This window comes from Penicillium bovifimosum (genome assembly GCF_028826915.1).
Source record: "Penicillium bovifimosum strain IBT 22155 chromosome Unknown utg000001l_segment0_segment0, whole genome shotgun sequence".
In the NCBI taxonomy this organism is placed as follows: Eukaryota; Fungi; Ascomycota; class Eurotiomycetes; order Eurotiales; family Aspergillaceae; genus Penicillium; species Penicillium bovifimosum.
The window spans coordinates 861,454-871,981 of NW_026622710.1; the positions used below are offsets into that span (position 1 = coordinate 861,454).

A 10,528-nucleotide genomic window follows, 5' to 3' on the forward strand; every position below is an offset into this window, starting at 1 on the left:
CGGTATCCGAATCGTCCATATTGTCTTATTGTCTGTCACAATATGTGTCAGTCACAAGTAATCACCTCCGATGTTGGATGGAGTACCTGTGTTCAATGTGGAGATACCCCGAGATCGAAGATCTTCATGGCGTCTTCACTCGCAATGACCCAATGATGTCTGATGGTTCACTTTGGCTCGATCATCTTGCGCTCCGTTGTCAATCACGCCAACGTCACAAAACACCTCTAGGACGAGTCAAAGCGTAGATTCACCCTGCTCTATTTTCATTAGACGCCGGACTAATTTTCACAGAGGAGATAGAGACTTGCCTCGTATGATCCGAATCTTGCCTGCACCCAGCACAACAAGGCACACTGGTCTTTCGTAGGTCTCATGAAGGGGGCGGACTGCCGACCACAGAACGATGGTCCCGCAGCGCCTGGTGCCCTCGAATTAGTCGGCTCGCAACTTGCTCCCTGGTGAATGAATAGAATATGACGCGTTCTCTCTTGTAGGCCCCTAGTCATGAGAGGTGTCACGTACCCCCGGATAGAGCCCTCAAGTAACTTAGCCGACTCTACACAGACCAGCAAGCAGTACAGCTTGGATAAAATAACACACTCACACTAGCCTTATAACCTCTTGGAATAGTTACACAAACACATAGTAGGTGTAGTGACATTACTGTCGTGCGCAGCGCTATGACGATCCTTTTCCTATTGTTCTACAGGGATACCGCATAGCCAAAACTTCCATTAGTAACTGATAGGCGACTGGCTGGCTACACTACTGTAGGCCCCGTTCAAGAAACAACCGATGATATCGCGTGTATCCAAGATCTCCATTTCTCGCACCCTCAACAGACGCGGCCCAGGTCCTCGCTTTCCGGGGATATTCTATCATACTCATATGTATCCTAAGCCAAGAATTGGCGTTGTATTGCCATGGGGCTCTAAGACCTGGATTGGCCATCTGTAGATCGGCCGCCACTGGGGGTGTCTTGTTCGCCAAGTCGCAGATATGGGGATTATCTTGGTGGTATGGCCTGCATACGGCAGATAATAAAGCCGGAATTTGAAGTGGGTTTCTAAGGCACAATCTTCTCGTCAGTACTTCCGTATCGATGAAGTAAACACCGGATATACCTGTCAACACCGACACTGACTGTAAATCCACGAGATGTCGAGGATTTGCGCTGAGACATTACTCGGCCAGTGAGCAGGGGACAGAAGACAAAGGAAAATCTGTTCTCTTGCTAGAGGCTTAATGCGAATGCGCGCGACATGCTGTCTACTGTGGGTCCGCCATTAGACCGTACGCCTGAAACCAAATTTGAATGTATCTCTGTAGAAATACCGTGTACTGATATTCAAAGTACGAATATACATACTGCGGACTGGGTGGGACAGTCTATCCGAATGGTTGCAGGAGGGAAGTTTTCGGCAACCCGATCGCACGGACCCCCGAAAGTCGGGCCCGCCAAGCGTCAGCCATCCGTCTCCACGTGGCGTGATCTGCACGGCACGGACCATACACGGACCCGTAGCCTTATCTACGACGTACTATGTACAGATATGCAGGCATACGATGAATATCGAATCCATAAATGTACACTGTGATCAGATTAAACGTATATGTAAAAGATCTTGAAGAATTACACATAATTCTTCCGCTATCGGCTCTACTCCAATATTCAACGCTCCGCGAAGTCGGATGTCTGCCAAAGACCAAGCCCTCGGCAGAGTCTTAGAGAGATAAGCCCTCTTTCTCTATATCCCATGTGTGCTCACTTCCCCTCTCTTCACCAAGGCTCCCAAGCACGTGAGCCCATGTGCAAAGACTACAGGAAGGCGTGGAGGGCGAAGCATAAATAGGGGTTCATACCAGTGGATAGATAGACAGACAGACACGAATTACAATTTCGTTTGGTTGAAGACAATGTTACGTTACATGCTGCTTAGTATACCTTCCAGTATTACTATTCAACAAAAAATTAGGATAGTATAAGTAGATGTATAGCTAGTGCTAATAGTAGGAGCACGCGTATAGAGAGCTTGAACAGAGACCATTATCAGTGCACTCCACAACTCCTGAAAGGTATGGGTTCTTCAGCAAATAAAAGCAAAAAAATAAAATAAATTCAAAGTGCTGGTGGAACAGCAGGGGTGGTTTATAGGTTACCTTGAAGGGCAAGTATGACTGACCCAAGCTACATTGCAGTTACTCGGGAAGGAAAGATCCAGAGATTTCTTTGTTCTATTGATGCAATATCCTATTAAGGAATTGATCTACTTGCCATTGACAAACGGGATTGTGGGTTCACTCGTGAACAAAGGAATCCACTTCCAATTGGTCGATCAGGGTGATCCTGGATCATCCAATCACACTCAGGAACCTCAGTGATCCAGTTCTCTATAAACGTAATTTTCCTCTTCCTCGAAATCTTTCTCCTTCTTCTCCTATCCATCATTTTAATTCTTTGGGTCGGCTATCCGCTGCATGAAAGGTATGTTCAAAGGACTTCCAAGTAGAACCTACCTGTTTCTCGGGGTTATGGATATTCATCAGTATCGGACGGGCGAGTGTACGGCATGGCCCCTAGGTCATCCATGGCTTTTAACCCCGAGAAACTGGTAGGTTCTACTTTACTCCTACAATTCATCATTGTATTGGCGCTTTTCTGGCTTTACATACCCCAATTTGTAAACCAATGGCTAATACTGTCCTCTCTGATCTACAGCACGCGCAAGAAATGGCATCCCCCCACCTCGCCAAAGAAGATAGGGAAGTGTCGCTGGAGCTTATCAAGCGCGACAAACCCAATTGGCAGAAACACCAAATGCCAGAGGAGACTGACAATTGGGATGGGATGTATCATGATCTCCGCGACCAGGCTCAAAAAGATCTCGAGGCCGATGTGCAAAGGATGAAGACGGCGATGGACGGCATCAACGCCAAACGTGCACTTCTCACTCCCAAGATCATCCCAGACAGTGAGAGCAAGCACATGGCCGGTGCTCAACGTACCTGGAGACAACTCAGAGTTAACTTCCTCCGAAGACGGGACGCTGCCAAATACATACATGGCCCTTTAAAGAATAGATGGATCTTCAAGTCGACAAAGAACAGTTCCGCACTCACAATGCCGACCAAATCCCTGCACAATCGTGCATCGCAGATCGAGAGTGCACCTATTGCCCTAGTTGAGGAGCATCGACGCCCCGTCCCGCCTTCGACACCAGCGCCACACCCAAAGGCTCCAGCTCCATCGACGTCGCAAGCTCCCCCTCAGTGCATCACCAGGCACCCCGGTATGCTGCCATCTTCACTCCAGCACCCTATGCTAGCGCAGACCGGGGCTACCCCCCGCCCCATCCGTAAGATAACAATCGGTGCACGTCGCGCGTCATCTGGTGCCGGCAGCTCGACCAATGTCTCCGCTACCAAGAAGCCGGTCACTGCATCTGCCAAGCCGGGATTTAAGGGCGACGCTGACCCCCACCAACTTCCCCCGCGCCTACCGTCAAGCCCTCGTCTTCTACTCACCCCGCCCCGACCGCAAAGGCCTCAGCTTCTACTCACCTCGCCCATTCCCCTTCCCCACGTCCGCTGACCCCCGGATCATCTGCGTCGCCCGTTCAAAGCGTGACTCGTCGACGCGCGCCACCGAGCACCTTTATGCCGTCCAAGCGCCGTCGTGTTTGAAAGGGTCACTATTGTGACGAGAGCACATCGAACGAGGACTAGGAGGAAGGGACTTGTCACGTGATAGGAGGATTTCGGCTGTATTGTTTTTACTCCTTTTTTTCTCCTCTCTTCTTCTCTTTTCTTCTCTCTCTAGTCTTGTTCTCTTAGGTAAAAGTAATTGAACCCTCATTCATACCCTTCGTCATCACAACTATACCATTCTCCTGGGAGCGTACTTAGCTTCATTTGTTGTCAATTTCGGGGCGTTTGCATTGTCAAGACCCGATTACGTTTTTCTCAATTTGGTGATGAATCTTTCGAGTAGCGCACATACGATCTGGTTTCTAGAGCCTGACGCTGAATTCCAGTCCGGCTATGAATTCCATTCAATCGCGATACCTCTTTCTGTGCCATAGGACAGTAGTATGAACATAGCATTGGGCGAATATACAAGACGTGTGGGAGAAATAGTATAGGTAGGCCAGGCAGTACAGGGCAAACATTTAGCACACTAGCAGACGTGGGCAGGGAAGTTTGCGGCCACCCGAGCGCACGGACCCCCGAAAGTCAGACCCACCAAGTCTCAGCAACCGATCTTCGCGTGGCGTGGTCGGCACGGGACGGACCGTACACAGACCCGTAACCTTATCTACGACGCACGGATATCAATGCATACAATGAACATCAAATCCTTGAATGTACGTTGTGTTCAGAGTGAATGTCTACGTAAATAAGGATAGGATAGATGGATGGATAGCTATTCCTAGTACCACGCATCACGCATATAGATTGCTCGACCAGAGACCAACGTTAGTGTACGCCGCAACTCATGAGAGCTATGGGTTCTTCAGCAAAGGAAAGCAGAAGATAAAATCAATCAAAAGTGCAGGGGCGGACTGGGTTCATAGGTTCCCTTGAAGGGCGAGTGTGGCCCAACATACATTACAGTTACTTGGGAAGGAGAGATGCAGAGATTTCTTTGTTCTATTAATGCAATATCCTATTAAGGAATTGTTCTACTTGCCATTGACAAACGGGATTGTGGGTTCACTCGTGAACAAAGAAAACCACTTCCAATTGGTTGATCACGGTGATCCTGGATCTTCCAATCACACACAGGGACCTCATTGATCCTGTTCTCGTCCAGGACTTAGAAATGAATTTTTCCTCTTCCTCGAATCTTTCTTCTTCTCCTCTTCATCATTTCTCATTCTTCCAGTTGTACTCCATCGAGTACAAGATGACCCCCGACACCAATAACCAAGTCGCCTCCAATCATAACCACCCAACCGCCCATCATAAGTAAGTCACATCAGCGTTCATACCATGACACATCCCTTCACGTGTATTCGATTATCTATCCATCCATGCATCGATACTTCCATGCACACTTCCATGCATTCATCCGCCCACTTATTCCTTCACACATCAATCTATCCATCTGTCCATCCATTCATCTGTTCACCCATTCATCTGTTCATCCATCGATCTCTTGATCGTTCATGACATCTTGTCTGACATCCTCTTAGCACAATGGAGAACGGAGAAGGACTAACGCTCCCTGAGGGTCCCCAGCATCGCAACGGGGTGATTCCATTTCAGATGGCGCCGCCTGCTTCCGCCGCGGCACCTCTGAACCCCCCCCGCGCGGCTGCGTATCAGATGGACCCTCCGAGGACAGTTGGTCCGCCGGAGCGAGGCCCCTCAAGAGCAGAGGCGTCCTGGTACCCCTTTCCCGGGTGCCACTTCAAAGACCGCCGCCTCTGCTGCGCCTAGGACTGGCTGGAAGGCGGCGCGTGAGAAGCGCCGCATTCGCCAGATCCTAGGTGCCGCCATGAGGCTCGCCCGGCGCCGACATGGTCCTTCCTCCAATCCTACCACCGACAACCAGGGTCCCCCGCACGGGATCACCCCCCTGGTGGGCCCCGCCACAGCCCAAACCCCCTCTTTCGGATCCGCCACCATCCGAAACCAGCACCCCGATGGTCCTCGGCAATCTGAGACTGGCCCCTCTGAGGCAGTCTCCAGCAGCATTGTCCCTGCCAATTCCGGCCACGAGCTCGAAGACCAGCGTGAGATCAGCGCGCTGAGCAACGAACTCGGTGATGCCGAAGGGACAATTGCCGGCCAAGAGATGGCGATGACTGACTCCACGCCAACGGAGTCGTCTTCGCAGCCGAGGACCGACGGCGGGGTCACCGTCCCTGAAGAGACTAGCCGCCAGGACAATGCAGAAGAGATCGCAATCCTCTCAGTCCAGTTCGATTTCCTCGAGGCTAACTATCAGGAAGCCAAGAGCGAACTGAAGGAGGCTGCGGGCGACGCAGATGCGCTCTTCCGCTGGCGGGTCACGTACGAGGGCGACGGTGACACTTGGAGGGCGCTGTTGGACCTCGTGGAAGAAGCCGCCGACAAGCACCTTTCTCAGCGCCACCGAGATGGGCAGGCCCGTCTCGACGAACTCCTTGACGAACAAGCCAATTTACTTGGCATGGAGTTCCTCAAGCGCAGGCAGAAGCACGGCCGGCGTGCTATGCCAAGAAAGGTTGCGACTCGATCGGCTCCACGAGGTTCGCAATCAACGAAGCGGCTGAAGAACGCCACAGAGGTCAAGAAGAACTCGTCGGCATCCACCCCAGCGACCGGCCCCACCGCTTCGAGTCCATCCCCCCTAGTCAGCCGCAGGCTGGGCAACGGTGAAGGCCCTAGCTCCGGTGAGAGCGAGGCGAGCCAGACTGCGTCCAACGGTGAGCTGAACCCGCCTACCAATGACTCCGACGGTGCCATGATCTCCGCGCCCGTTACTGCCAGTGCGTCGTCAGATGCAACTCCGCTGGCGAGTCAAGAGTCATTGGAGGCTGGCTCGCTCTTGGACGCCTTCGAGGCTACCTGCGGCGCCCTTCAGCCGCTCGAGATCACCCCGTCAGTTCCTTCGCCCGTGGAGGATCATGACATGATGGCGAATCCCGCCGAGGGCCAGATCGCCGAGTCGAATCAACCCCAGGATGAGTCACAGTCCGGGGAAGATTTGGCTCAGCATGACGGCTACATGGAATGGCTGGGGACCGAGGAGTCCCTCTCGATTCCACAGGGAGCAATGAGTGCGCCAGCTGTCCAACAGCCGTCTCAGACCCCTATGGAGATCGATTACCCTCGGCCCAGCCATCCGAAAGCAGAAAAGCGCATGGGACCCGTGGAGCCATGGACAGAGCGAAAGAAGCAGATCACCAGAGCCACGGTCGTCAAGGCCGGCTCTGGGCTGCTTGCTCGGATTGACAACATCCAGCCAATCGCACCCACCGGGTGCGTCGGGCAAGTCGCAGAAGACACGGTGCGCAAGGCCGAGTCTGAGTTGCTTGCCCGGGATGAGTCAATCCCAGCAGCCTGTCCAGGCAGTCCACGTGCCTGTCCCAGCGCCCCCAGTGCCGCAAGCGCACACCCCGAGCGTCGAGACCGAGGAGGCGCCTACTCTGGAAGTTGGGAGTCAACCCGCTGTTCCAGAGCCAGCTCTCATCGTCCCAGAGCCCTCCGCCGAGGTCCCGCTCGAGGCGGCTATGAGCGTGCCAGCTGTTCCGCAGCCAGCTCTAGCCGAGAAAGTGCGCTTGGCGGCTCTTCCGACGGAAGTGCCTATCCAGGCAACCGTGAGTGAGCCCGCTGGGTCTCAGTGGCTTCAGACTGTTTTGGCCGCCAAAGCGAAGGTCGCCACCGACGGAGTTGTGCGTGAGCTTGCTGCCTCGCAGCAAGCCCCCACTGCCTCGGAGCCTTCGAGCCAGACAGTCACGAGCGCTGTGGCCCAGCCGACTCCGGTTGTTCTGGATGGCACGGAGAAGGTCGCCGTCCAGGCAGTCGTCAGTGAGCCTGCTCTCTCCCAGCAGGCTCCTGCTGCCCTGAAGCCTTCTCCGTCGGAAGAAGATGACTCTGCTCGGTCTGACTCTGACGACGACGAATGGTGGCCTGCTCTTCAATGGCAGGCCACTTCGGAGTCAGACCCGTCTGACGAAGAATGGTGGCCCGCTTTTGAAAGCCAGGCCCCTTCGGAGCGGACTGGGATTCGCCAACGCCGACCATGCCCGGATCCTACCCTCTTGACACGCTCGATGAGGTTGTGGAGGCTCCAGCTGCTACGGAGCTGGCCCCCACCCGATCAAAGTCGACGTCGCCAACCTCCACTGGGGAAGGCCCGATCAAGCCGCCTGCTTCTAGGCCGGCTCGGGAGGAACCAGACTGGAGTTGGCTGATTGTCGACCGGCCAACACACGGGAGCTTGCGGACCGGTACCCGTTCGCATCTTGATGTGCTCTTGGCCCAGCGTGAGGAGCGTAGACGGGCAGACTCGGCGCCCATCTCCTCTCTTGAGGGGTTGCAGGTCACAGCAGCCTCTTGAGTCTCCACCTCTCCTTTTCAGGTAGCCAGTCCCCAAGACGCTGCGGCAACAGGGACAGCCCGTGCGGGGGTTAAGGGCGCCGGAAGGGTCGAGGATGCCAATAGCCCGGCAATGCTCAGCCATGAACAGGCTGCAGGAGAGCGGCGGGACAAATCGGGCGGCAGAGAGACCGCTTCTGGTCATCAAAGCCAGGAGTCTAGTCCCCCGCCCGACCCGTCGCCACTGCTACGCCTGAGGCTGACATGCAGGAGGGATCGGCTTCGCTGAGGACACTGTGGGTAGGAGCACTCTCCTCCGCGGTCATGGGGATAAGCTCCCGAATCCCCTCTGTAGATAGTGAAAAATGTTATGATTTTCTTCTCCATTCGTTTGTCCATTCATATGCGAGAGTGCGCAGCTCAGCGTCGCTGTCATCTCTGTACCTTCCTCATGCAGCCTTTAGTTAGTCCTGACTGCTGCCCCTTTTTGTATGAGACTGTAGACATGACTCCATGAGTACACAGCCGGCCCCGGGTTTCGCTGTCGTATTCATTCCTTTACGCCCCGCCTTTAGGCTGTCTTAAAGATTCCACAATAGGTATTTATAACGTATCTAGGATAAGTGTCAGCAGCGTAAGCCCAGAAGGGAAGAATGGTCTCATTCTGACTTTCTCTACTTTGCTAAGAAGTCTGAGGTCACCTGACTAGGCGGTGACAGTAAGCCTCCGAGTACTGTAGACTGTAGAGTGTAGGTTGATGAAATCTAGGTATAGGTACAACCCTAGGTACTAGATTGTGAACCTAAAACCATCCTCGGATTCAATTTTCATCATTCCTGATTCCTTTCTAGTTTCTATGCTACGAGGGGCTGTGGCATCCGCCGTATGCCCAGCTTCAGTTGCTTGATTCTTTTGTGCCCCCAGGCCTGTGGGGCCTGGGGCGGGCGACTCTCACGTGAATACTTGCGCAGTCAGCCAACTGTCCGCCTGTCAAATCCACCAATCATATCCCGAGCGGCGCAGCAGCTGGCGTCACCCACTCCACTTCCCGCTGGAAGAAGATCATCCTCCGTACTTCTTATCCAACTACTCCTCGAGATAACCGTTGAGTTTGTTGGATTTCTCTTCTTTCATTGACTTCTTTACTTGACCTCGAACGAAGCAGGAATCGGCTTGGCCCTGGTCCACCTCCCTGCATTGAACTTCTTCCATCACTATGTTCATGCGATCTGCCTTGCTGGGTGGCGTCGCTGCCCTCGGCGCCAGCGCGATGCTGGTCATCCCCGAGATGGAACCCAACGTCGATATGGTTGAAGACGGATTTGTGAATGTCCACCCCGTCATTATGGAAGAGGCCCACCATGCGGTCATCGAGTTGCCTTGCACTGATTGTCCCTTCCGTGAAACGAATGAGGGAGGCGTCGTCAGTTGGATGGACGGCAAACCATCATCATTGGTAAGGATAACAGAACCCGTTCATCCACCGATTCTGGCTAACATAATCCAACAGACTCTGCATTTCTCTGTGGCAGACAACAATCTGCTGGTCAACGGTCGTCAGATATTCCCACCGGCGCAGCCCCTCCCAATCCTGGCCGTCCAACACAACGAGGACGGCGAGGTTTCTACTCCCATGCCCGTTGGGTATGCACTCGAAATAATGCCAGTGGCTGGCTCCTCGGACGACCTTGGCTACGAGCTGCTGGATATCCGATTCACCGTTCTCGACCTGGAGACCCACCCGGTGCCCGTTGATACTGTCGCTATCGTTGTTCTTCAGGATCCCAACGGCGGGCTTTTCATTACTCGGACCGAGATCGAAAAGACCCCTTCTGCTTCCGATCATTCCTCCTGGAAGGAGTGCCATGGGAACGCCAAATGCCTGCAAGAATTTTTCGCCACTCGTATTCAAGGTCTGTTGGCTGGCGCCAAGGACCGCGTGATGGCCTTGGCCAAATCTCGCTCAAAGACATGCCATGGCCAACACAAGGGAAACAGACCAATCCATCCTGACTCCCACGGTCCCCACCACCACGCGTTCGGCTCTGCTCATCCTCACCAGCATCACCAATACAACAGCGCCTTCGCCCGCACATTCTCTCGCATTGTGCACTTTATCGTTGTCCCAGCTGTGCTAGGTGTGCTGGCGGGATTGACCGCGAGCGCTGTTGGCATGCTGGTTGGCCAGGCCGTGATTTTCTTCTGGCAACGGCACCGCGGCGTCGAGTCTGCGGAGCACACGGCTGCCTGGGAGAATGGTGATGCTTGTGAAAAGCAGGGACTCATGGCCGTCCCCTGTGATCCCGAGGACGTCCTTCCTGGATACACCGAGCACGGTCGGGTCGAGGAACAACTTGGCAAGAACTAAAACGGTGGAGTGACTGGGTAGAATGAGAGCGCAACAGAAATGACAAAAGACCAAAAACCCAAAAAAAAAGAAAAACGATAACAAAAAAGACCAGAACAAGCCTTATTTAACTTGTCGGCCAAAGTCCTG

General features: G+C 53.7%; 3 protein-coding genes across 3 annotated transcripts; all 3 read left to right on the forward strand.

Moving 5' to 3' along the window:
- Positions 1–2,591: 2,591 nt before the first annotated feature.
- Positions 2,592–3,595, forward strand: N7515_000331 (uncharacterized protein; the record flags this gene model as incomplete). The annotated part of the gene is made up of 2 exons (XM_056661075.1): positions 2,592–2,615; positions 2,723–3,595. 2 exons carry the CDS (start codon positions 2,592–2,594, stop codon positions 3,593–3,595), a joined length of 897 nt encoding a protein of 298 aa, XP_056526241.1.
- Positions 3,596–5,202: 1,607 nt separating this feature from the next.
- N7515_000332 (uncharacterized protein) lies at positions 5,203–7,907 on the forward strand (the record flags this gene model as incomplete). The annotated part of the gene is made up of 3 exons (XM_056661076.1): positions 5,203–5,393; positions 5,446–7,000; positions 7,062–7,907. The coding sequence occupies 3 exons, from the start codon at positions 5,203–5,205 to the stop codon at positions 7,905–7,907; spliced, it is 2,592 nt and encodes an 863-aa protein (XP_056526242.1).
- Positions 7,908–9,247: 1,340 nt separating this feature from the next.
- Positions 9,248–10,399, forward strand: N7515_000333 (uncharacterized protein; the record flags this gene model as incomplete). The annotated part of the gene is made up of 2 exons (XM_056661077.1): positions 9,248–9,487; positions 9,542–10,399. The coding sequence occupies 2 exons, from the start codon at positions 9,248–9,250 to the stop codon at positions 10,397–10,399; spliced, it is 1,098 nt and encodes a 365-aa protein (XP_056526243.1).
- Positions 10,400–10,528: the final 129 nt, after the last annotated feature.